This window comes from Misgurnus anguillicaudatus, chromosome 6 (assembly GCF_027580225.2).
Source record: "Misgurnus anguillicaudatus chromosome 6, ASM2758022v2, whole genome shotgun sequence".
Classification (NCBI taxonomy): domain Eukaryota; kingdom Metazoa; phylum Chordata; class Actinopteri; order Cypriniformes; family Cobitidae; genus Misgurnus; species Misgurnus anguillicaudatus.
Window position 1 is genome coordinate 18971142 of NC_073342.2, and position 27991 is coordinate 18999132.

Consider the following 27991-nt stretch of genomic DNA (forward strand, 5'->3'; position numbering starts at 1 on the left):
CTTTTCTCGACTCAAGGAAAATCCCACAAGTTTTTGGAGAGGGTCGGGTCTTGACTCCCTCCTCCAGGGGGCGGGAGGGATATTATTCAACCCGGAACTGTGTGAACGCGATCAATTATAGTCAGAAAACTTTGAACGCTATGTAACGCTTGAATGCTACTTTGAGTCGAGTGAAACACCGCCGCTGTTTCCTCGCGAGCAAACATCAAATGTTTAACCGCCTTCCCGCACACTGTGACTGATTCCCCCCCGTTTCCAACAGGTAAGACCTATAGTAAAGGAAAAATCACTTTTGTTCTTAACTTGCTGGCTACTTATTAACTCTCTTACCTTAAAACAAACTTAAGCAAGTAAAGGTTAACATGCATTTAATCTATTCGTTTTGTATTGCACGCGCATGTTGTTGGGCGTTAAACGTTTTGTTGAGAATTTAAAACCGTGTATGTGAAAGTTGAACCACAGCTTGTGTTAAGGTTTTAAGACTGATACCGTTACATGCCTTTATGGATTGTGAATTGAATATGCATTTCTCTCTGCAGTTATTACAGAATAACAAAGCATGAAATTCTGACAAGACTTCTAGATTTATTTGAAACCTGGCAGAGAAAGGGTGTGTAATCTCTGATTTGGGTTTGTCAGAGGGTGGCACAGCTAAAATTCCTTTATGCACTCCTACAGGAGATCAGACTGTATCATGCACACAATGTTCAAAGGGCAACCGGTTGGGATTTCTGTCAGTGAACTTCTACAGCATTGGATGAAGCTGTCGCTATGTTGATTTTAGCGTAGTGATTTCTTTCTACCTTTCTTTGTGTCTCCATTTCACTGCCCCAAAGTAGGACAGAGGGAGGTCACAACTTCTCTGAGCATGCTAAGGCTTGCTGGGAATGGAGCCTGAGAAACACAAACATTCAATCTGTGTCAGCAACTTTTACCAAAAGCCTAGCCTAAAATCTATACACAAAGTTCATTATTATTATTTGGAGCATCTGGTTTAGATTAGTAGGCTATCTTGCATCTCTTAAAGTGTGATGCAACAAACTCAGTAGATCAGTATAAATCTCAAAGTCATGATAAAATGTACAGCTGTTTTGTAAGGTTTTTTTTGTATATCTGATGTTATTTTGTTATCCAAGTTCAGTTCAAAAGCACAACTCTCTCTCTCTCTCTCTTCCAATGGGAAGCTCTCTTGAGGACGGTACAATATGGTCTGCACATATGGAAGTACTTGAGTCTGTTAAACAATTCGGCAGAGGTTAATAAAGCGGCCATGTGTGTGGAAGTAGTGTTTCGTTCGTTTTAGTCAGAAGGCATGCTCTCGGACAGCCCATAGTCGCTGTATTGCATATAAATAGCAAGTGTTGACGAAAATAAGTTTTAGTGTGATTGGCTGGCTTTGTGTATTATCTTATAGTCATAAATGTCGGATTTAGCCACTCATAAATCTAGTGCTGCCTCACGATTAGTCGCGACTAATCATTTGCAGAATAAAAGTTTTTGTTTACATAATATTTGTGGGTATACTGTGTATAATAATTATGTATAAATTAGAGCCCGAACGATATATCGGCAGACCGATATTAGGCATTTTCCAAACTATCGGTATTCATAATGGCCGATAAATTATTATTATTTTTTTAAAAATGGACGAAATAGCCTTCAACCATGTCATGAGTGTTGCCGTTGTATATTTTGTAAAACCTCCCTGTTGGCAACACTCGTGTTTAAGGCGTCACACATCCTGCAACCTGCTGATCCAGCCAGAGTCGAGCAGAGAGAACAACGGTTAAGTGAGTTCATGGTGAGTTAGTCACGAGACAATTAAAGTGCATTATCATATTATTTTAGTTAAAACTCATAAATAACTGCAAATAACTAATGTTAGGGAAATCTGTTAATGTTTTTTTGCGCGTTTTTTAAATTAAAAAAGTAAAAAATATCGGCCGATATATCGGAATATCGGATTTTAAAACAAACAAACATTTGTATCGGTATCAGCCTTCAAAATCCTTTATCGGTCGGGCTCTAGTATAAATACACACACACACGCGCGCGCACATGTTTATAATTATGAAACATTTGCATGTGTATATACATGTTTATATTTATATATAATTTATATTATATATATATAAATATTTATTATATAAATATATTTTTTCTTAAAATTATACATGTATGTGTGTGTATTTATATATACATAATTATTATACACAGTACATTACATTACATTACATTACATATATTATGTAAACAAAAACTTTTATTGTGCAATTGATTATGCATCTCTCTCTCTCTCTCTCTCTCTCTCTCTCTCTCTCTCTCTCTCTCTCTCTCTCTCTCTCTCTCTCTCTCTCTCTCTCTCTCTCTCTCTCTCTCTCTCTCTCTCTCTCTCTCTCTCTCTCTCTCTCTGTGTCTCTGTCACCTCCACCCCTTGTTCCTATGTTGCACCTGGTGTCACACTTTATTTAAGGACCTGTAGTTGATCACTTTGTTATAGCTGCAAAGTGGGGGATTTTATGCTTTAAGTCTTGCTTTTATTTTAAGTACTACGATAAAACCTATTTAATAAATGTAGGTTATTTCATCTTTAAATAACTTAGTGTCTAATGTAACCTGCAACAAAAATGATAGAAACACGCAAGTTCTCCTTTTAAAGAGGAACACAGTAAACAGAGAGTACAGTCATCTTGAAAATCGAGTTCACGACACATTCACTGTCATAGTGGCAGGCTATAAGTCGCACGTGTCTTTTTGTGGTGTTTGATCTGTATCGAACAACTTATTATTTTTTTATTTTTTTTGAAAGACATTAACAGAATCCCTAAAGGAGATGATGTTGGTAAAGTTTCTCTTCACACTTTGAGATGAATGCATAGTTTGTATTTGATTGTTGGGGTGCTTGGTGATAGAAATTATCGCATGTTTATTGTCTTTGTGTTTCAGGACTGTAGACATTCAACTTTCAATATGCCTCAACAAAAGGACATCGTTAAGATCGCCATTCAGATGCCGGGCGCGTACCCGCAGCTTATTCAGCTAGACCAGGTGAGTCGTCGTGTTAATACTGCCATCATAAAGAGGATGTTACCAAGTGCTCACACAATAACCGAAACTTTCCTTTCAGTGTTTGAGGAATAAATACTTTCATTTAATATAATGAACTAGGTTTGTGTGCTTGCTTAAAGAATAAAATCTCTAATTTACCCAACCTAATGCCATCCCAGATTTATATGACTTCTTTTCTTAACAAAGAACAAAAGTTTTTTTTTATTAAAATATCAGTCACCATGTTGATGCTCCAAATACCTTCAACAATTCTGAGTGAAATATTAGTCAAAAGTCATTTTTGGGCAAACATTTTCTTTAATAAAAAAGTATATTTGTGGAAATTGTTGAGGAGAAAGTTTAAGCAGCTATAATAGCGTAAAATGTTGAACTTTGGTGGTATTCACATGGGTTTGTTTCAGGACCCATAATTTATGTTGTAGGTCCAGTGATAACTTAAACCAAACCAAAAACTTCATGTGTTTTGTTTTACTTGCATTGTGTTTTTATAGATAAGAATGTTGGCACTCTTTCTTTTTCTTACTTTCTTTTTTTGAGGCCACATCAAAACTGTTATTTAATCCAGTAGGGCATTAAAAAAAATGTCCTTTCCTAACTCTTTCCTAAAATTTCATGTGCATATGCCGTCAATTCTAATTATTGTATTATTTTACATGCAGTTCTAATGTTAGTCACAATGAAATTGAAATTAAAAACTAATTTTTTTTATTTATTGTAGTTTTTTAAATAAATTACTTATTTGTGAGCTTTCTTTCTTTTCTTTGTTAAAATTCATGTGCCCTCATAATCTTTAATCAAAAACTTCTCCCATCCTCGAAACAGTCGCTGCATCCGAAACCACCTACTTTCATACTATATAGTAGGCAAAGTAGTGCTTTTCACCTACTATTTAGTTTGGCAGTGGCATGATCTGCCAGTCGCGACACGATCTGCTGACTCTGTAGCTGTCTTTAAGAATCGGCTAAAAACCCATCTCTTCCGCCATTGGCTCACTTCCTAATATAGGACTTACTATCTTTCTCTATTTTCCCTTTTTCTTTATCTGTACATTCTTAAAAAAAATTACTAACCAACCATTGGCTATGTATACTGTGTTGTACTTGATGAAACTATTTCCAGTGCACTTATGTATTGCTTTTCTTGTGTTGCTGTAATTGCTTCTATTGTGTACCTCATTTGTAAGTCGCTTTGGACAAAAGCGTCTGCTAAATGACTAAATGTAAATGGAAGTATGCGGTTTCGGATCATAGCGAATCTCTCTTTACTTCCTGACACAAGGAATGGCAGGAGGATGGGGCCCAAGAAAACATCGCAACGATAAGCAAACATCTACATGAACCAGTTTCCAATGATCAGATCAATTCTCGATGGACAAATCTTTTGACTTTAAAACAAATAATATGTTATTATTTAAAAATGAATTTCACACCTCAAGAACACTTACAGGAAAACGCCGCCGTTTTTCAGTATTTTGCCACGTTCTTACCTCAACTTGGATGAATTAAAGGTGCAGTGTGTAATTTTTAGAAGGATCTTTTGACAGAAATGCAAAATAATATACAAAATATATCATCAGGGGTGTATAAAGACCTTTCATAATGAACCATTATGTGTTTATTACCTTAGAACAAGATTTTTTTTATCTACATACACCGAGGGTCCCTTACATGGAACTTGCCATTTTGTGCTGCCATTTTTCTACAGTAGCCCTTAACGGACAATTCTTTTACTAAGTTGTCTCCGACGATGACATGTTTGTCCGGTGGCGGCTACCGTAGCTTCTCTATGTGTTTCAAAAGCGAGGGGTGAGCCGTGGACTAAGCCGTTGGTTGCAATTCGCAACCTCACCACTATATGCCGCTAAAATTTACACACTGCACCTTTAATACATACTTATCTTTTTTCAATGCGTGCACAAACGTTTTATTTATATAATAATTTATTTATTATATAACAGTCTTTAAATAGGGAAAACATGGAAGTGTTTGGTGGCTTTTAAATTCATCCCTGTTTGGAGCCATAGGAATAAACAGGGCTAGGCTAAATGCTGACACATTCACAACGCGCTGTACAAAGATTAAAAGTGCATAGAATAAAGATAGTATGTATTAATTTGTCTAAGTTGAGGTAAGAACATAGTAAAATATTGAAAAACGGTGGTGTTTTCCTTTAATATATAAAATATTAACAAAAAAATGTTTAAAGCCTGTGCACTATGTAAGTAAAATAGACTTTTTAACTTTAACAGTTAATTATGTTGTGAAGTCTCTTATAAACCATAAAATGGTAATCCTATAAGGAACTTCTACGAAAGCTGAGACAGGTTGTGTACTACTATTATTTTTGCTTGCTTGTTTTCTCGTGATCTCGACATAACAAAAGTTGTATTCTTGTGAAGTGATCTAAGCATAAGTGTACTCGATAAATCGTGTTGTTTTGTTTGTAGACAGCAAAAGCATATTTAGCGAAATTAGCATGGATCAACAAATTAGATTTAACTTGAATCAGGGATTTAACAGCATTTAAATGGAATGACTTTACAGCAGAGGTCCCCAACCACCAGGTCGTGACCAAATACCAGGTCGTGGACAAGTTGCCACCATTAAATTTTTTTTATAAAATAGCTACATAATAGCTTAATTGGGTGTTTTGTCCTTTAAAGGTGCAGTGTGTACATTTTAGTGACATCTAGTGGTGAGTTTGCATATTGCAACCAATGGCTCAGTCTACTGCTCACCTCTTGCTTTTGAAACGCATAGAGAAGCTACGGCAGCCGCCACCGGACAAACATGTCATCGTTTGAGACAACTTAGTAAAAATGTTTGTTCGTTAAGGGCTTCTGTAAAAACATAGCTGCACAAAATGGCGGCTTCCATGTAAGGGTAACCTCTGTGTATGTAGATAAAATTTCTCATTCTAAGTCAATAAACACATAACGGTTCATTATGAAAGGTCTTTATACAGCTCTGATAATATAGTTTTGTATATTATTTTGCATTTCTGTCAAGAGATCCTTCTAAAAATTACACACTGCACCTTTAAGAGCCGACTTCAAATAAAATCGATTATTTTCCTTTTTGTACTGGGCCACGCTCTCTCTTTCTCTCAATCTCTACTAGCGCATCGGCGATCACATTGCTGACATTAAAGTTTGAGCATACTTCTAAAACACAATTGATCAAAGAATTGCAGAGGTATGACTTCATGAATAATTTGCAAATGAACCTCCAAATCATGTCAATACGTAAAGACGTTCAACTCTGTGACATCGCAAATGACTAAAAAGTGAATGCAGGCTTCTAGAAAACAACAACAGAATTATCCAGCGATCGTGGCACCATTATCAAAATAAACTGTTTTACTGCAGTGACCATATTTTAACGAGTACACTTTTAATGTAGGTTTGAAAGGAACCTAAACATGATGTCCTGTGTCAATCATTATTATAATCATATGGTAAATGGGTGTCTCCATGCCTCCACACCCAGCCTGGCATCCCTCCTCCTTTTTTCATCTATTCTGTTTTTGAACTTGGTGCTCGAGCCCGACCTAAGGATCGAGCTACCTTCAAGAACAGCAAGCCAAGTTTGTTTACCGTTAATTATTAAGACTAAATGGGCAGGCAAACTCGTAAAACAATTAAATTAATCTACGTAATTAATAAATAAATTATAAACGTCTGTTAAAGTAAAGTTGTTATTAATTTTTCTAATACATGGTTTTTTGATCTAGACTTGCGTTTAAAAATTTATACATTTCGCAAAAGGAGGATTTTGAGCATCTTCATGATATTTATTTTAACTGTTGAATGCTATTAGAGATAGAAACGTGTACATTATAACTTTAGAGATAGTCCCTAAATTTACGAACATCGACGTCCAACTTATTTATCATGGGCAATTATTTGCTACACTTGTAGTGACAGCGAAGACTTCAACTCATGTGCATCAGTCCACTTTAAAATACCCAAAGATTAGCGAGAGGAAATTACGTTATAAGATTTGGATTATGTCAGGATATTGAGAAAGCAATATTTTCTTGAGATCACGAGAAATTAAGTTGTGATCATGAGAAAACAAGCAAGCAAAATTAATATCACTTCCTCTCTCGGGTTCCGTAAACTTCCTATAAATTCAAACAAAGTTTTAATAACAAAGATACCAGATTTTTTTAATTAAAAGCGATTGGTCTACATGATCAAGGGCTGTTTGTATCTTACAAATCATAAGCCATTAGTTCTCTCTCATTTCCTTTGAATGAGCCATTGTGAACATCTGACCGGTCAAAACAAAAGACGCTGAGACTGTTTATTATCTCCAGAGATTTTGATTTCATCATGTGGGACATCTAAATAATATGTTATTGTAAGTGGTGCTTCGAGGGCCAAACCTTTTTAAAACTCTACTCCTCCGTGAGATAACTTGGTTAAAATCTAAATGAGCCGGCTGTGTGACTGTGATTGGTACTTGCGGATTATAAAGAACCTCAAGCTGTGTCCATGGCCTTTCCTTCTACGCTTACCCGCCATACTGAACGCTTCCACACGGCTCGCCAGCCCATAGCCCACAAATTATAGGCCAATGATTGGGTCAACCACCATACACCAAAATTTCTGATTGGTTAGCCGCAACGGCCACCACAAATTATGAGATATTTCAAATGCCGTAATGGGAGAAGGTTTTTCCCTCCTGTTTTTTTTTTACTTGTTTGGTTTTTATTGAAATAAAAGCCCTGCAAGCTTTCTGGGTGTGTTTTGGATCAAATTAAAATAGTAATGTTTGACAAACTTGTGCCAAATTTGGGCTCGGTGGTAGAGCATTGCATTAGCAGCACAAAAGGTCATGGGTTCGAATCCAGGGAACACATGTTGATAAAATGTTTATGTATTGTAATGCGTTTGTCATCTGATAATCTGCAGTGTTAACGCGTTTTATATGTTTCAATTTGTTTCAGAAAAAGCCCCTCACTTCAGTTATAAAAGAGGTTTGCGACAAGTAAGTCTGTTTTTTGACGTCTAAGCTGAAATGTCCGTAACAAAGTATATTTCTGTGATGTTAAATACATGTACCAGTTATTTTAATAGGTGTCGTGTTATTTTTAAAGGTGGAATCTTCCCGGCCCTGACAACTACGCTCTTCAATATGCAGATGGAGTCCAGACCTACATCACAGAGTCGGTGAGTCATTTCCACCTCAAACCTTAAAGTTCAAGCGTGTGCTTGTTGGCGTTTATTAGGGGATGTTAAGCTAATCTTGCAACAGATGTCAATAATGCCACTTGCTTTGGTGTAGTCCACTTATCTGCCTGAGCTATGTTCAGTTATTGACCTTGGGTGGGGTCAGGCATGGACTTCATGCTGTGGCTGTTTGTTTTGCTTTATATTGTGGCCTGTTTCCGTTATCTGTCGGTAACCTGGGGACGGCGGATGTCATGTGAATATCAAATGTGTAACAAATAAGCTTTAAGCTGATAAAAGTGTGTTTTAATGTATCTGCTGGTGTATGTGTGTGTGTATTAATCGAGTGGGTTGAGAGCCTGAATTCCCAGACATGTAGAGACAGAAAGCTTGAATTACGGTGGTGCACGCAAGCTGTGGGCTGCACTCCAAATGGGTTTTTGTGCACCCTATGCAGTGCTTTTCCAAGCCACTCCATTCCTCAATCCTCAGGCTAAACGTTTGGAACTGTTTACTTAAATTATATGAAACAACAATGTGACATTGTTGACAAAAATAACAGAACACAATTTTTTCTTTTGTAAGCTGTAATTACATCTTTCTTTCTTTGTCTGTCAGTCTGCCTCTCTTTCTGTTTTTCTGTCTAAGTCTCTATCTTGCTGTCTGTCTGACTGTCTCTGTCTGTCTCTTTTTGTCTATCTGCTGTCGTCTTTCTTTCTTTCTTTCTTTCTTTATTTGTTTCTTTATTTCTGTCTGTCTGTGTCTTATTTTCTCTCTTTTTCTGTCTGTCTCTCTGTCTCTCTCTTTCTGTCTGTCTGCCTGCCTGCCTGTCTGTCTGTCTGTCTGTGTCTCTCTTTGTCTGTCTGACTGTCTTCCGCTCTCTTTGTCTGTTTATCTGTCTCCCCCTTTCTGTCTGACTGACTGTCTCTCTTTCTTTCTTTCTGTCTGTCTGTCTCCCCCTTTCTGTCTGTCTGACTGACTGACTGTCTCTCTTTCTGTCTGTCTGTCTGTCTGTCTGTCTGTCTGTCTCTCTCTTTCTGTCTGTCTGTCTGTCTCTCTCTTTCTGTCTGTCTGTCTGTCTCCCTCTCTCTTTCTGTCTGTCCGTCTGTCTGTGTCTTTCTTTGTCTGTCTGACTGTCTGTCTCCCTCTTTCTTTCTTTCTTTCTTTCTTTTTTCTGTCTGTCTGTCTGTCTGTCTGTCTGTCTTTCTGTCTGTCTATCTCTCTCTTTGTGTCTGTCTGTCCCCCTCGCTCCTTTCTTTCTTTCTTTCTGTGTGTCTCTCTGTCTGACTGACTGTCTTTGTCTCTTGTCTGTCTGTCTGTCTCCCTTTCTCTTTTTTTTTCTGTCTGTCTCCCTTTCTCTTTCTTTCTGTCTGTCTGTCTGTCTGTCTGTCTGTGTCTCTCTTTGTCTGACTGTCTGTCTCCTTTCTGTCTGTCTGTCTGTCTGTATGTCTGTCTGTCTTTTTTTTCTGTCTGTCTGTCTGCCTTTTTTCTGTCTGTCTTTTTATTCTGTCTGTCTGTCTGTCTTTTTTTCTGTCTGTCTGTCTCTGTCTCTTTGTGTCTGTCTGTCTGTCCCCCTCTCTCTTTCTTTCTTTCTGCCTGTCTCTCTGTCTGACTGTCTTTGTCTCTTGTCTGTCTGTCTGTCTGTCTGTCTGTCTCCTCTCTCTTTCTGTCTGTCTCCCTTTTCTGTCTGTCTGTCTGTCTGTCTGTCTGTCTCCCCCTCTCTTTCTGTCTGTCTGTCTGTCTGACTGACTGTCTCTGACTTATTTGCTGTCTTTTTCTGTCTGTCTCTCTTTCTATCTCTCTCTTTGTCTCTGTCTGTCCCCCTCTCTCTCTTTCTGTCTGTCTCTCTGTCTAACTGTCTGTGTCTCTCTTTGTATGTCTGTCTGTCTGTCTGTCTCCCTCTCTGTCTGTCTGTCTCCCTTTTCTGTCTGTTTGTCTCCCCCTGTCTGTCTGTCTGTCTGACTGTCTGTCTCCCTTCCTTCCTTTCTTTCTGTCTGCCTGTCTCCGTCTCACTTTCTGTCTGTCTGTCTCCCCTTCTCTTTCTGTCTGTCTCCCCTTCTCTTTCTGTCTGACTGTCTGTGTCTCTTTTTGTCTGTCTCTCTCTCTCAGTTTTTCATGCTTTTTTAAGTTGTGACAGATTGCAGGTTTTGTTTCTTCTGTCAGGAGATATATTTAAGAAATGTAACGAATTGTTTTCTCCAGAGGTTTTTATTTTGGGTTTTAAATATGTTGCAAAGAAAAAGTTTTTATGCCAATTGTTAATTTTTGTGTTAGGCCAAGCTAAGATGGCCATCTACATGAGTAGAAAAAGGAAAATAGAACAAAATTTGTCTCAGGATAGCACAATGGTTTTTGCAGGAATGGTTAAAGCAAGAGTCACAGCTAATTTTAACTATTATAAAATGGTGAATGACACAATCACGTTTGAGGGTATATGGTGCTGCAAGGAGGCTTTGTGTGTTGTTTTTGATGATGAATTATTTTTTATTTTCTAAGTGTTATTTTATATGTGATTGTGAGTGAGTGTTGTATTGTATTGAAGTAACCCCTATTAATTGGAAATAAAGTGATGTAAAAATCAAAATCTCTCTCTCTCTTTCTGTCTGTCTGTCTGTTTGTCTCCCTCTCTCTTTCTGTCTTTAAAATAAACCTGGAATTTAACTTTAATGCTGATTAACTGGAATGAAAAGTTGGTATAATAACGGACAAATGTGAGACAAATTGTGAGACAAATTCTTCACATATGGTCACAGTCTATAGACTCAGTCCTGCTGGTGATGGTTATGTCTAATAATAATATCTGATAATATCTCTTGCTTCCTGAAAACTGACTGTTGTTTAATGACTTTTGTTTTAGAATCGTCTTGACATCAAAAATGGCAGCATTCTCCGTTTGACTAAAGCACCGGTGAGTGTTTGCACTTTAGCCGCCTCATATTCACACAATTTGTATGTGTCAAAAATCTTCTGATGTCCATGTATGCTTGCTTAGTAAAGTTATATATTTGCATTTGTGCATTAGACATACATTTATCCGGTGTAACCTGCACGCAGTAAATCATTTCCATGCATTTGATCAGTATATGTGTTAGTGGAAATTAAACCCACAACCTTTAACCTTAGTGTTGTCAGCACCTTGATCCACATATTGAGCTTCAGGAAATGACACAGTTGTGGGTTTGTGGTTTGTTAGGGTCGCTGTGCTGAAGATCTGTATAAAGGCATACAGAGTTCAGATTCTGGCGTGCGCTGCGACTCCCTGAAGACGCTGGCAACCGTATCCACTGACATCACATTTGCGCAGGAGTTCATCAGCCGCGATGGACACTCTCTGCTAGTAAAGATAGTGGAGGATGCCCACGAGTGAGTTTCCTCTTCCTCATGTTCTCTCTTCCTGTCTGTCTCAAATATTACTGACAAATGTGAAAACTATGAACGTCTAATGTTTTTTCCAGAGCTCCTCTGATCATGACACATACTCTCACTGCCTTCATGGAACTGATGGATCATGGGATTGTGTCCTGGGAGAATCTCTCCAGTGTCTTCATTACAAAGGTTGAAAGACTTTTAACATTCATAATGCAGTTAAGACATCACAACAAACTTTGATTTAAATATCTTTAGCTCTTAACAGCACACATCCATTTTTAAAATGACTTCAGTAGGGTATTATGCATGTGCATATGTAATAATGTGTGTGCTTGTTTTCTTAGATTGCCAGTTTTGTAAATGCAAAGGCTTTGGACACATCCATCCAGCAGGTGTCCCTGGCTATCCTGGAGAGCATGGTGCTCAGCAGCAACAGTCTGTTCAGTCAGGTCAGGCAGGAGATCACTTTGGAGAGACTCATTTCTCATCTACAGGTGTAAGTGTGAAAAGTTGCTTGGCTGTTAAGAAACCATTTTGTGATTTTGCTAATGTTTATTATGTTATGGGTGTAGAAGAGGAACTACACAGATGTGGCTTCTTCAAACTTGTAAATACACCACAAAGACTGCATCGAGTATATGGTGTACTGCATCATACCAATGTATTACAAATCTTAAAGTCCCCCTGTAGTGAATAATTTGATCACTTAAAACTCATCTTTGAGCATAATAATAGCATATGCAAAGGTTTTTACTGTGACAGTAATTTCTTCATGCTTTAAAACAGCTTGAATGTATCTCCACCCTTACCTTCTTAAAGGTGCAGTGTGTACATTTTAGCGGCATCTAGTGGTGAGGTTGCAAATTGCAACCAAGGGCTCAGTCCGCTGCTCACCCCTCGCTTTTGAAACGCATAGAAAAGCTACGGTAGCCGCCACCGGACAAACATGTCTTCGTCGGAGAGAACTTAGTAAAAAAAGTTTGTCCGTTAAGGGCTTCTGTAGAAACATGGCGGCACAAAATGGCGACTTCCATGTAAGGGGGCCCTCTGTGTATGTAGATAAAAAGGTCTCTAGGTTCTAAGTTAATAAACACATAACGGTTTATTATGAAAGGTCTTTATACACCCCTGATAATATAGTTTTGTATATTATTTTGGATTTCTGTTAAGAGATCCTTCTTAAATTACACACTGCACATTTAAGTATAAGCAGATGAATATGCAAATGAATATGTAAATTAGTCACCACCACCACTCTTTTGCACCACCCGGGAGCATAGATATAAATGTAAATAGATGCTACATTCGACAGTCTCCGGCAAATAACTGCTAAGTCCGGTTTCTCACAATGCCTACACTGCAAAATTCTTCGTATTTTTGTCTTGTTTTTAGTGATAATATCTAAGGGTTCTTGGATGAGGACGCTTTTTCTTGATGAGCGGAACGACCCAGGAAGGTAAGTGTAGTTTTTGGACCAAAACTTTCAAATTTAAGTGATTTTGTAGTAGAGCCCGACCGATAAAGGATTTTGAAGGACGATACCGATACAAATGTTTGTTGGTTTTAAAATCCGATATATCGGTCGATATTTTTTTCGGGTTTTTTTTCAGAAACGCGCAACAAAACATTAACAGATTTCCCTAAAACATTAGTTATTTGTAGTTTATTTATGAGTTTTAACTAAAATAATAAGATAATGCATTTCAAAAAGAAACTTGTTTCTTTTATTGTCACAACAGAACAGAGGAACATCAAAATATATTAAAGTTCTGATAGATAAAATGTATAAAAATACAAACTTAAGATATGAAACGTAAAGGCCTTTGAACAAAAACACAAAAACAACAACAACCAAATCAAAGTTACCAGTTTTAAAAGACATGGTTCATAAATGTTACTTCGAATAGGACTGGAGACAAATTCTGTTAAGTTCTGATAAATAACAACATGGTTGAAGCTGTTTCGTCCGTTTTATTAAAATATTCATTTATTGGCCATTATGAATGCCGATAGTTTGGAAAATGCCTAATATAGCCCGATAATATCGGCCTGCCGATATATCGGTTGGGCACCATTTTGTAGCCTGGCTAACACCAGACCAGTCTCATAGAGAATCAGACGTGGTCTGGGAACCATATGCTTATTTTCTCGTATTTGAGGCGTGGTTTACGAATGCCCAGAGCCGTTTATTGGGCGCCACAAATGTCTATCAAATGCGTCTGTACGTAGCTCTGAAAGCTATGCAACTAAACCGGTAGCTGTATATTGATATTGAAAAGCAACACATTTTAGTGGCACTGTGACAACCACAGTACAGGCATAATGACAATATGATATTAATAAATACCACTTACTATTTATAAGTTAATTGTACTTCGTCGTCGACGATGCCTAGCTTGTTGGTCCAATAAAACTCTGTGGTTATCATGTCTTGCCATATCCAAACATCCTTCTTGGTAGGGGTGTAACGATTCATCGTGCAAATGCGCGTTTTCTCAATGAATGAATTTGAATGAATTACGGTGGAATCCCGGCACATCCGAACGCCAGAGGGCGCTCCCGTGCAGAAACTGCCTTTGTGCCACACAAGAAGTAGCATTACAAACGCTATTCCAGGAAATGTCCACACATGAATATTTATACGCTGTTCTTCAAATTGTTTCAGGTATTTTCATGATAATAAAGAATATTTTGAATGATTTTGTTTAACGAGTGTTGCTTTTTTAAATGCACGTTATAAACGACTCTGACTCATAATGATTTTAGATTGATAAGGACTTCCTACTGACCAAATGCCGTAAAACAGGCACAAGCTGTGCATAAAACAAAGAATCGCAGCCTTGCGATTCAGAATCGATTTCAGACAGGCATTTTTAATGAGGACCGCGATTGAATCGTGATTGAATCGTTACATCCCTACTTCTTGGATATGAAATTGTTTAACAATTGTGTTAAGCAAAAAAATCTGCCAATGGGGTAAGCAAAAAATCTTGAACATTTTTCTTAAACACTAAATTCAAGAAAAAATAGAGAAAATTTGCTTACCACATTGGCAGATTTTTTTGCTTGTTTTATGCACAAAATCACTTAACTTGATATTTTTGTTCTGGAGGCTGGACTTTCTTTCTTGGGTCGTTTCGCTCATCAGGAGGGGGCCTCTTAGTTTGGGAATTTTTTGGATGTTTTTGCTGAAAACAAGACAATAATACTAAGATTTTTTTTCTTGAAAATCATTTTTTGCAGTGTACGTGAACTGTGCATTTTCAGCACTAATTTTTTTCACCTTACCTCCTGAACTATATAGAGATACAATCTCACAATGGCTTTGAAGTGACTACAGTGTCATGTTTTAATTGCTGTAATATCAGCTTCAGAGTGCTTTTATCTAAATAACACAAAAATGAACCTGATACTTCCCTAAATAAGCAACAGAACATGTCTACCTCATTTAAAACATATTTTAGTGTAAATAATCATTATATTGTAGATGTTGAATGTTCAAAGTAAGTGTGTGTTGTGGGTTCAAAGCATAAATGAAATATAAATAAAGTTTCCTTTAATTGTTTCTAGAACAAATCAACAGCTGCAAACCAAGGCCATGGCTCTGCTGATGGCCATGTTACAGGCTGCTGGAGAAGCAGACAGACAGGTGAGAGATCGACGGGCATCTGTTTACATCTGTTTCTCCAGAATATTGGTTTTACAGCCAATGTTAAAATGATTTGAATTGATTTCAGGAGCTCTTTGAATTTCTTGAGAAGAAGCTCCTGCGCCAGTATATTTACAAGGTGGGTCAATACAAATTTAAACATGTTTTGTTCCATATCTGTGATGATAATTCCCATCATACTATATGTAACTCTCTGATATTAACAAAAAACTAATGTTTTACTTTTTAAAACACAATTTATGTTTTAATGCTTATGTTATGCATTTGGCATCCCAAAACGTATAAATTATAATAGTGTTCCTGGGATTCAAATCCATGGCCTTGGTGTTGCTTAAACTAGTTGTGCTACAGAAAGACAAAATAAATCTTGACTCTCTGCTTCTGCATTCAGAACATCATTCACAGCTCAAGTTCAATGGGTGATGAGATGGCCCACTACCTCTATGTACTACAGACTGTTCGTCTTAACCACCTTGAGCACCGTATGAGGACGCCACTCGATTCCTACAGCCAGGTTTTCTTTTTTGCTTCAGATCATTTTTTTTGTTTAATAGCTTTCTTTAATTTCTGGGCTACTATTTGAACTCGAAATGTTCGTGTTTCAGAATTTACAAAAGTATACAGTCTCTTCTTAAAAAATTTTTTTTGCAAATATTCCTCTTCGTTTGTGTTTCAGGAACAGAGGGAAATGCTCCACGGCTTGCGGCAGGCTGCGTTCGAGACAGAAAGCGAGAGCAACTTGAGCAACGAGAGGCGACGCTCGCTCTGCGCTAAAGAGTTTAAGAAGCTTGGATTCTCTGTGAGTGTAAAAAACGCATTACAAAGTTTTCTTAAGAAAATGAAATAGCGTGATTTGTTATAAGCAAAAACATATCTAAAAATAAAATTACTGTGCACAAATCCATAATATTAAAGTTTATTGTGTGTTTCAGAATAACAGTAATCCTGGTCAGGACTTGAGCCGCTGTCCTCCGGGTCTCCTGGCGTTGGACACAATGGCATATTTTGCCTCCCGTTACCCGGACGCATACAGCAGGGTGAGTGAGCACATATAACTACACACTGACTTTGATAGCTACACTGTAAAAAAAATCCTTGTTGCACTTAAATGTTTAAGTTTAATCCACTTAAATTTACAATTCATTTCAACTTTTTAAATTATAAAAAAGTTGAATTAACTTAAAAGTGGGGTGCACGATTTTTGAAAAACGCTTTGGAAAAGGCAGTCGGGCCGAGTACCAAAACACACTTGTAGCCAATCAGCATTAAGGGCCGTGTCTACTAATCGACATCGTTGCCTGGGTTGTGTATGTGTGGGGCGGGACTATCAAAAGAAGGGACAGATTCTATTGGGGTAGGGGCGTGTTTGTTTACGTGAATTCAAATGTCAACATTGGTTTTCAGAGATCATGCACCCCGCCTAAGTTATTTCAACTTTATTTTTCATTAAGGGATAGTTCACCAAAAAATGAAAATAATGTCATTAATGATTCCCCCTCATGTCGTTCCAAACTCGTAAGACCTCCGTTCATCTTCGGAACAAAGTTTAAGATGTTTTATATTTAGTCTGAGATTTCTGACCCTTCATTGAAAATCTATGCATGGTATACTGTCCATGTCCAGATGTAATAAAAACATCATCAAAGTAGTCCATGTGACATCAGTGGGTCAGTTAGAATGTGTTGTAGCATCGAAAATACATTTTGGTCCAAAAATTAAGACTTTATTCAGCATTGTCTTCTCTACGGCATCTGTTGTGAAGCGCATGCGCGAGACTAAAGTCACGTGACTGCAGTGAGGTGGCTGGCGTATGACGCGGCTTCATTTACAGTCTGAGGGCTTGTGCACGCATTTTCCAAGCGAATGGAGGGTCAGAAAGCTCTCGGACTAAATCTTAAATATCTTAAACTGTGTTCCGAAGATGAACGGAGGTCTTCCGAGTTTGGAACGACATGAGGGTGAGTCATTAATGACATCATTTTCATTTTTTGGTGAACTATCCATTTAACATATGTCAGTACAAGGTGTTTTTTAAATGATGTCAGCTCAAACATGCATTTTAGTTTGGGACTACGATAAGCCCTGTCTGGAAAACTTAAATACTTTAGGTTTGGCTTAAGTGTCCAGTATGTGTCATGTATCCTGATCTTTATCTTACTGTCTCAGTTCGTGTTGGAGAACAGCAGCAGAGAAGACAAACACGAGTGTCCGTTTGCTCGCAGCAGCATCCAGCTCACCCTGATCCTGTGTGAGATCTTGCGCATCGGTGAACCACGTAAGTGATCAAATACAGCTCTGGGGATGTAATTCATTTATGCGTACTGATGCTTTTATCCAACAAAGCCTTGTTTTTCTTCAGAAACCTGTAAGGTCTTTATATAGGGTGTAATGTAAAGGACCTATGAACTTATTGGCATGGTTTCTATAGCAAATACAGCCATCTGGTGGTCTCTTGCTTCTATTGTTAACCTCATATATATTTCTGTCTTTCTGTTTGTTGTAGCTTCTGAGACCGGGTCAGACTATCATCCCATCTTCTTCGCTCAGGACCGACTGCTGGAGGAACTTTTCTGCATCTGCATGCAGCTCCTCAACAAGACGTGGAAAGAGATGAGAGCCACACAGGAGGACTTTGATAAGGTATAAAGTTTATAAGTAAAAACAACTTTGACCTGTTAAAGGGCTTTATTATAGAGGAACATTTCTGTAGCATTTTATTTATCCACCAAGGTACAATTGTAATGTTAGGGTATGTTTACACAACACCATTTTCAACTTAAAACGTAAAACTTTTAATGCATTTTGGCCGTGCATTTACAAACAGCTTTCTGGGGTCTGAAAATGTAAACTTTCAAAACGGGTTTCAAAGTGCAAGTTTTATAAAAAGACGCCATTATTGTTTTATTGTAAACTATAAAATGCAAATTTGTAAAAGAAAACAGTGACGTCATTTGTATATGCTTAGATGGCACATGACATCGCCATCTACTGGCCTGGAATGAATGATACACGTTTTTAGTCAAATTTGTGGATTCGTGTCAACTGGGGTTGTTTTGAAAATGTTGTCTTCTGCATGCAAAAAAAGACAAACTTTTTCGTTTTTAGTGCATGGTTGTCAGTCAAAGCTTCTTTCACAACATAATTTTATTTAGGTTGAGCATTCCTCACCCTTTTTCTCATAATGTTACCCTTATGGATATAGTTTGCTTATTGTATACAGTCTGGTATTCTTGCATTTGTCTATTGATATATTATTAAATTAAGCTGTTGTTTGTTCTTGAAAGTTTAGAGTCGCATTAAGAAAAATGTAAGCAGCTGCAGGATTGATTTATAGCTTACAATAAAACAAATGGATATTGATGGGTTCATCTGGACGTGTCTGAGAAATGTCAAGCCATAGGAATGACAAACACGCAGCTTCTCTTTTAAAGAGACTGATTCCTTCTGTTTAACTGCTTTTGTATATATCAACATTCCCTAAATTGCTATGTCGTCTTTTCTGATGTTAAGTTGTCCCTCCTCTAGCCCAAACTATTCAGCTGGGCAACAAAACGGACCTCCATTTAATAAATGTTTTCGGGCCGTAAACCTTGTGACCTTGTGACCTATTGAATCGAGGGTCTGGCCGATTGGGCCCTCTTTGTTTTCGCTGAAAGTCCCCCCACCACCACCACACCAACCTCGTGGGCTGGGACAATAAGGCCTATCATTATAAAGGGGGTATTAGAACAACAAAAAAGAAACCCACTCCATAGCAGAAATACAGAGAGGGTAAAATCTGTGTCCCACATGGTAGTTACATCGGCATTAAACCAAATTCCGAAATAGGTCGCTGTCTTGGAAGTTCTTTTTGGAAGCCGTAAAGAAAAATGCCACTGTTTTTCAATATTTTACTATGTTTTTACCTCAACTTAGATGAATTAATAAATACCTATCTTTGGGTCCATACCTAACAGTCGTTAAATAGAGAAAACATGGAAGTGTTTGGTGGCTTCTAAATTCATCCCTGTTCGGAGCCATAGGAATGAATGGGGCTAGGCTAAATGCTAACACATTCACAACGCGCTGAACAAAGATTAAGTGTACGCATTAAAAAAAGATAGGTATTAATTCGTCTAAGTTGAGGTAAGAACATAGTAAAATAAAATTTAAAGCGACAGTACACCCAAAAATTAATTTTGTGTTGCCATTTACTCGCCCTCAACCACAGCTTTGTGTTAAGAATAGGCAGTTTACGAATCATCGTAGTCTTATGAATAACGCTTTTTCTGTTTACTTTTAACCAACTTTTTTTATTACATGACAGATCAGGTCTAGTTAACTTGTGCTTTTGTTTGTGGTTCATGTTAAACACATGCAATCACTTGGTTAAGCGTTGTGTTAGCAATGCAAAAATCATGGGTTTGATAAATTACTCACACACCATGTATGTTTTTCCTCATTCAGTCTCGCTCAGTTTTTTTTCATGCTTGTACTCAAAACTCCCTGACTGTGCTGTTTCTTTTTAATGACTGTTAATCGCTGTTGGCATCATGGTTTTGCCAGCTGGTTTGCAGGGGTTATGTGACGTTTCTGTGTGTGGGATTTAGGCTTCAGAGGGATGTGTCCAGTATTGGGGATGTGTATCAGTATAATGGGGGATATCTAGAGGGAGGGACCACACATGCTTTAACACATACACACCCAAACACTCTCTCACTGTTGTGTGGTTGTGACCAGAAACTGTGCTTGCATTATGGCTGAGGTAGGGTTTGCTTTTATTTTGTCACAGTCTTAGAGATATTTTAGATTTAATACGAAAGGAATGGTAGGTTATTCAGATGTTGTTGAGGGGCTGACAGTGTATATATGCGACCATGTGTTCAAAGTTTGATTTCAAGTTGATTTCAATTTTTGACATGATCTTTCTCAGTCAATGTTTAAGATATCCAGGTTATATTTCACTGATTATTTTTTTTAAATGACTTTAGCTGGGTTTTTACAGACTGTGTTAAGAGCTGTGTTTTTATATGAGTTTCATGCTGGGACATTCAACGCTTTTTGACCAAGTCTTGCTTATTATTTTTCAGGTTTCAGCAATTATTCTCTAGTATTGCTCATGACCACTGATAATATAAGTCTAAATACTTCATTAACAATTTTTCCTTTGCAAAACTACTGCACATTTTCTATTTTTAATAACTATGTGGATCTCATGAACGCCTGGAAACGTCTTTTGTGACACCATATTTATTGGTTTAAAAGGTGTGAAAATTTGGTTACTGTTTTAATATTTAATTGTAACAATGCATCAGATCTACGTGTTTATTTATTTGTAGGAGTGGTGCCCTGACCTGTAACATTGGGATGAAGATGTTTTCTTAAGGAGTATAATATAAGTTTGTATAAAGTTGTGTTTTGGCAGATGAGGATATCAAGAAAGCAGGGTGGCAGATGGCCAACAATGGAGATGCACTTAGTCATAGTCTAGTAACAAATGACACCTACAAAAAAAATGCTGAAATTGAATAACACAGTATTTAACAAAAACACTATGTGACCCTGTCTGTGAAATTCAGGATAAAGTGTCTTACTTCTGAGATTAGGAGCATCAAAGTTGGATTTCAGACATTTATTTCACATTGACTTCAATCTTAGACATAACTTTACTCAGTCAATATTAAAGTCGCCATGAAACGGAAGTATCAATTGCCTAATTTTCCCCGTGGTGACGTGTATCCGAGTAAAACCGGCCTCTGAAATGAAATAAGGCAGGGCTGGATTTGAATTTGTCCATCGAGATTTGATTGGATCATTTGACGTTGGGTCGTGTTGCTAATTGCTAATCACAGCGATATTCTCCCGGACCCCGCCCACCTGCCATACATTATGACCGGAAGTAAAGAGAGATCGTTTTGAGGATGGGAAGAGATTTGCGTTTTTGGTTAAAGATTATGAGGGCACTTTCATTTTTTAAAATGAATGAAGCTCACAAATAAGTCATTTGTAAGAATTACCACAATATTACAAAGCAAATTACAGCTTTTTATTTTACTTTCATTGCCACTTTAAAGATATCAATATACACATACTTCAAAACATCACAACACAGATGTCCTTATATATGTATAAGTATATGGGTCACAGACAAAAACGGTTTGGCAAGATGAAAAATTCAAAAATCTTAAAAAAAAAACTTGTTTTAAAAGCACACATCAGGTTTATTTCAACGCACATAGTATATTTATGTTAATGTTATGCAATAAAAAATGACATTTGCTGAATGGACATGAAAATGTCAAATGGTGTAACTGCCAATTGCACCAAAGAATGAGAAATATTACATATTTTATCCACTTGAATGGCATGTAAGCGTAATCATAAAAAATAATTTTAAAATATCATTTTATTTGTTATTTCTAAATGTAAATAATGCCTTTTTTGTGCTGATATGCTGAAAACAGCTCTGTTTTCTAAATAATCTTTGACAAATGATGTAAAAATTTATGTAAAAAAAATCATATTACACTAAACTAGATGATAATATTTTATTCCACAGTTTTCAAGAATATATTTAAATTTTCATTAAAAAAATACTAGTAACACCAATTAACACAGACCGGTTACACCACATTGAATATTTTTTCAAAATAAAATAAAACCAGAAATTTTAGACTTGGCCCTCAAAAAAGAGAATGTATGCAAGTAATCTGCTAATTTATTTTAAAATTGTAACCCTTTTTACATTTAATTGAACCATATGACACAAAATAATTAATGTCACGTCATTGACCCCTATGCGTATATACAGACACACCAATATATATGCATTTATTTATTTTTATATTTTATTTATTTTTTATTTAACAAATGTATTATTTCTATTTTATTTATATTTTTCATTATTTTTAACATTTATTTATTTATGTGTAGCAGTGGCGGCTCGTGACTGCTCATCCGAGAGACACCAATTCAAAATAAGTGTTCGGAGTGTGGTGTGTTGCTCGTGTTTTCAAAATATGTGTTTGTTGCATCATGTGAACCATGTACATCACGTGTTTTGTCAAAATAAGTGCCTGCTGCACATGTGTACAAAACCGTTTATGATAAAAGAGGCCCTCACGTTCACAAAATACACGCAAGACACTCCCTTAACAGTAAACTCTGATTATGTGAGTATCTGGCAAATGCGAGTGTCTCTTTTATCATAAACCCTTTAGACACGTCTGCAGCAGGCACTTATTTTGACGACACGTGATGCACATAGGTTCACTCGATGCGCAGAACACACATTTTGAAATTACAAACTACACACATGACGGGCTACATACATGTTGTGACAAACTTCGCATTGAGCACCCTCGAAAAAAGAAGTCACCGGCCGCCACTGATGTGTATATGTTTACATACAGTGCATGCATACATACATAAGTATACAAATATGGGGAAAATGGCTGAATGATAATTATAGTGCAGTGTTGTTGTCAGGAATTTAATTCTGTTTCAGTTGAGTCGGCATGTCACTGTGGTTCTGTCTGTCTGTCACAGCTGGACATTTACCACTGGAAGAGTGACCCATATTGTCATTGTCTGTTTCGCCTCCCCTGTTGTTTTATTCTCCACTTTTCCATTCTCCTTCATCCCTTTAAACTGAACCCCAGAGAGATGCTATTCATGGAGGAGTGAGGTCAAGCCGTGTGAATATGATCATGAGGGTTTACTGGAGGAGATGGGCACTCTATGGGTGAAAGGACATGAACTCGTCCTATTGTAATATTTATATGGACTGTAATTAAATAATGCTTTTATTTTTTACATTCATGCATTATGCTTTTATCCAATCTATACATTTTTCCCGTATGTGGTCCCTTGATAACCAAACCTATGACCTATGCTAACTCAATGCTTTACTTATTGAGCAACAGACCTTTAAAACGCATTCTGCATCTGAAACGCATGGACATTTATAGGCTCCGTTTGAGTAGCTTGTGAATAATCAGATTCTCTCTCGACAGGTGATGCAAGTTGTCCGTGAGCAGATCACAAGGACGCTGTCCAGCAAGCCCACATCTCTAGAGCTTTTTAAGAACAAGGTGAATGCTCTGAACTACAGCGAGATCCTCAAACTCAGACAGACTGAGAGGCTCCACCAGGAGGAGACACTCGCCCCACCTGTGGTGTAAGTCCGGTGGCCACCTGTTTTTTCTTGAGCATTTAAAGGGGACATATCATGAAAATCTGATTTTTCAGTGTGTTTTAGTGCTATAATTGGGTCCATAGTGCTTCTATCAACCTACTAAATGTGAAAAAGAACAACCCAGTAATGTAATTCTCTGCAAGCATGTGAAAAAATAAGTATATGAAATTTTGCTCCCTTTGTGATGTCAAAAGCGGCTCTTATTATAATAATACCGTCCCCTAATCTGCACTATCCAACCACGACATTGCCATTTAGTGCAGAGAGAGGGAGAGAAAATAATTGAAAGCACAATTGAGTTTCAATTTCAACAAATGGTGATCAGTGTTTGTCCTTTTAAATGCAAAGGAGTTGATGAAATGCACACCCAAACCCGCACATTTTTGCCCACACCTGCAAGTGGCAATTTTAACATGCTATAATAAATCTATATGGTATTTTGAGCTATCATGAAAATCTGACTTTTTCCATGTTTAAGTGCTATAATTGTGTCCCCAGTGCTTTTATCAACCTAGAAAATGTGAAAAAGATTAACCCAGTAACTTAGTTTTGGTAAACCATTCTCTGCAAGCATGTGAAAAAATAGGTCATTGAAATGTGGCTCCCCTTGTGATGTCAGAAAGGGATAATACCGACCCGTAATCTGCACTATCCAACCACAGCACTTTAGTGTAGAGATCAGTTCATTTGCATTTCAAAGGACACACCCAAAAACAGCACATTTTTTCTCACACTTACAAAGTGGCAATTTTAACATGCTATAATATTTTTATTTTTTTAGCTAAAACTTCACACATGTACTCTGAGGACACCAAAGATTTATTTGACATCTTAAAAAAGTCTTGTGAAATGTCCCCTTTAAGACTTGCTAGACCCTGGCACTTGTATCCCACTTCAGAAGACTTTGAATTGACAAACTAGTCTAAATTTAGTCTAGTTGAAATCTAAGTCTAATCCAAGACTCTTAAACTTGAGCTTTTGCTTTTTTGCTTTTGTGTAGTTACATCATTTCTTGTTAAATGCATAGTAGATGATCTTCATTTTACAGTTACGCAATTGGCAAATGCTTTTATCCAAAGCGACTTTTAGTGCATTTGATCATTTTGAACTGCTAACAAAATGCAAAAAAATGCAAAAGATGAGGATCAGATCCTTAAGAACAGTATTAAAGTAATGTGTGTGTTGTGCCTGTGTGTAGTGAGCTAAAGGAGCGTTTGAAACCAGAACTGCTAGAGCTCATCAGACAGCAGAGACTGAACCGACTGTGTCATGGGACCCTCTTTCGGAAGATCAGCAGCCGAAGGAGGCAAGGTAAGAGGTCACATTAAAGGAGGACACCACATTTTTTCTATATTTTACTATGTGTATTAATTCATCTAAGTTGAGGTAAGAACACGTATCTTTTTTCAATGCGTGCACTCTTAATCTTTGTACAGCGCTTCTTTCCTAGCCCCATTCATTCCTATGGCTCCAAACAAAAGTTTTATTTTGTGCCATCATACTTACTCGTGTAACTACTCATGTAACAGTCTTTAAATAGGGAAAACATGGAAGTGTTTGGTGGCTTCTTAATTCATCCCTGTTTGGATCCTAAGGAATGTATGGGGCTTGGCTACATGTTAATACATTCACAAGGCGCTGCACAAAGTTTAAGGGTACGCATTGATAAAAGATGGGTATGTATTCATTTGTCTAAGTTGAGGTAAGAAGATAGTAAAATATTGAAAAACGGTGGTGTTTTCCTTTAAAGGTCAAGAAACGGCAACAGAAATACTATGACATGCCACCCAGAATTTGCAAAGTATCATCATCAATTTACTATATAGGATGTAAAGGTTTGCAGAAATCTACTATCTGGAAAAATTGTTGTTGGTCTTTCAGACAAGCTGTGGTATTGTCGGCTATCCCCCAATCACAAAGTCCTGCATTATGGAGATGTGGAAGAGAATGCCGAAATGCCCTCCATCGAGGCCCTTCAGGAAAAGAGTGAGGAAACTAGTCTGGCTTATCTACAACAAGCTTTTTCTCAGGATTTGGCCTCTATATGTGAGCCTATTTGACAAAAACAAAATGTAATATCAGTGTCTTTCTCTCAGTTCCTGTCGCTGACATCAAAAATGTTCTGACTGGGAAAGACTGTCCTCATATGAAGGAAAACAAAGGAAAACAAACCAAGGTACGCTAATAATCTACTTCTAACCAGGGGCCTTGGCCCCCTCATTTACATGTCCGGCCCCCTCAGATTTCCAATTGCTTAAAATAAAATAAGAAAATGTTGATTTCTTAGTCTGATTGATAGATTGACCAATCAAAATGCTGCGTGGTAAAATGGAGCTATTTTCAAACTTGATTGGATTAGCTCATGTCACGCGTTGTTGTGTGTAATTTACGCTGTCATCTTCGCATGAGAGTTCATTAATATTCGGTGACAATATGCCATCTACATCATATACATCATATAGTTGCCCCCACATTTTAGGATAGGACCCCCCAAAAATAAAATTCTGGCTACGCCCCTGCTTCTAACCTTGCTAGTTTTGCATGCACATGGTCTTTGTAGTCTAGGTTTAAGTTTCAAAGAAATTGGTACCTAGAATGACCTGCAATTTGATACCGGTGGTGGCTGATTTTTTTGCAGGAGGTGTTGGATTTGGCCTTCAGCATTATTTACGATGTTGAGGAGTACAGCTTAAACTTCATTGCCTCTTCCAGAACAGACGTAAGTACATGTTTTTTAGTCTCTGGCCTGCTTATTTGCATTCTTACATTAATATTTTTGCATTTGGTGATACTGTAACCCCTTACATGGATGCCACTGTATCTGCACTGTAACTACAGACACTTGGGATAATTAATATCTTATTGGCCAAAAAATATATATACAGTAGTGTTCATCTGCGGCTATCCTTTGCTCGTTTAGTTCTGTCTGTGGACGGATGGACTCAATGTGCTGCTTGGTAAAGAGATGAGCAGCGAGAGCATGCGCAGCGAACTGGACATTCTCCTTTCAATGGAAATCAAGCTCCGCCTTCTGGATCTGGAGAACGTGCCTATACCGGACACGGCTCCCCCCATTCCCAAACCACCCAGCAACTTTAACTTCTGCTACGACTTCAGCCAGGCCGAACAGTAATACGTAGGTGGATCGTAAATGTGAGATCTTGGCTGTTTCCAAGATGGGAAACAACTTGATGCTGACAGTGGCCACTTGGTGGCGCCAAAGATGGGAAGTTTGAAGATTGGGAGCGAAAATACATTGTTATTGTTTCAGATAGAGCACCTTGAACAATCATAGTGAGATGGTAGAACGTTTGATGGTGAATGAGACTGATTTGCATTGGAGTTGCATTAAACGTGTCTTTTCTGTCAACACAATTTTTCAAATGACTCATTTGCTTCTACCAAACATTTTGAAATCATACTAAAACATGCTAAATGACACTGAGCAGCTTGTTGCATCTGTACTACAAAAATCGGTGATTATGTGACTGATTCGCTTTGTAAAGACAAATGATTCAGACTGATTCATTCTTAAAAGGTACAATGTCAGAATTAATATCACGATTCATGCATCTGTTTTTTGTTTAACTCTATATATGTGATTTCACAGTTTGCAAGGTACATCTATACTTCTGCAGTTACGCACAAAATTAACGATTTTTGTTTGTAAGATTTGAAGCATGCGCTGTATATTTATCTAATATTTTTCATAGGCAATCATCTATTTGAATCACTCGATTGGTACACGCAAGGTAAAAGTGTGATGAGATGTTCAGAGAGTTAAAGTTTGTACTTAAACTAAGTTTTGTTTGGATCTCTAATATCTTGCATGTTGTTATAGAGGAGTAGTTTGACCAAGTGTGGTTTGAAGACACAGCATGAATATATTGGTTTGTTACTTATACTTAAAACTGAATGCATTGAGATGTAAACTGAGAAAATCATTAGATTTTTGGTCAAACTACTCTTTTTTTTTTTGTAGAGATGCTGTGCAATGATTTCTCAATTTTAAAAGATTTAATGCCATTTCATCAAGATTTCATCCACTGACTATTTTGGTTCGATTTTGATCTGATGGTAGTGGCTATAATACCACTTAACAAGCACTTCTTATTATGTTGACACATAATGCCTCGTTTCAAACTCCAATTATGATTTAAAGGTGTTGTGGTTGCTCATAAACATTTGCATAACACAATAATGGAGATGATAAACTTTTTTGTGTTTTTGAAAAACCTGTGCCATAATCCAGTAATTTTGTGGTAGTCACAAATGCATTTCATCTAGTAAAAATAAGATCCATGTACTGTATTTGTTATACTGTATATAGGTTTATATGTTTAACATCTATTCTGTAACAATATCAATGCAACCACTTTACCACCTGACATGGTACGTGATATTAGTGAGATTTTGTTTTCCTATGTATGGAATTAAAAATATATTATTGTTATATTGCAGTCTTGTTTCTTATGGTGACAAAAATTTATTTTTCAAATTGTTTTTCCAGTTAAGCTTTAAGGGTCATGGA

General features: G+C 37.2%; 1 protein-coding gene across 2 annotated transcripts; it reads left to right on the forward strand.

Annotated features, from left to right (window-relative positions):
- Positions 1–27913, forward strand: elmo3 (engulfment and cell motility 3). Of its 2 annotated transcripts, none has more exons than XM_055192719.2 (21): positions 1–262; positions 2947–3048; positions 8023–8063; positions 8173–8245; positions 11103–11153; positions 11439–11608; positions 11701–11800; positions 11959–12110; positions 15185–15263; positions 15352–15402; positions 15676–15798; positions 15961–16083; positions 16217–16321; positions 17451–17559; positions 17788–17924; positions 23279–23442; positions 24659–24771; positions 25342–25446; positions 25557–25636; positions 26099–26179; positions 26381–27913. In XM_055192719.2, the coding sequence occupies exons 2-21, from the start codon at positions 2971–2973 to the stop codon at positions 26591–26593; spliced, it is 2148 nt and encodes a 715-aa protein (XP_055048694.1). In that variant the 5' UTR covers positions 1–262; positions 2947–2970; the 3' UTR covers positions 26594–27913. The 2 variants fall into 2 exon arrangements, with proteins under 2 accessions (XP_055048694.1, XP_055048693.1); XM_055192718.2 differs by lacking the exon at positions 1–262 and adding an exon at positions 2690–2842.
- Positions 27914–27991: the final 78 nt, after the last annotated feature.

Coding starts and splice junctions, on each gene's coding strand:
- elmo3 (XM_055192718.2), top strand. Junction 8,246..11,102: donor AGACCTACATCACAGAGTCG/GTGAGTCATTTC, acceptor CTTTTGTTTTAG/AATCGTCTTGACATCAAAAA. Junction 11,609..11,700: donor ATAGTGGAGGATGCCCACGA/GTGAGTTTCCTC, acceptor TGTTTTTTCCAG/AGCTCCTCTGATCATGACAC.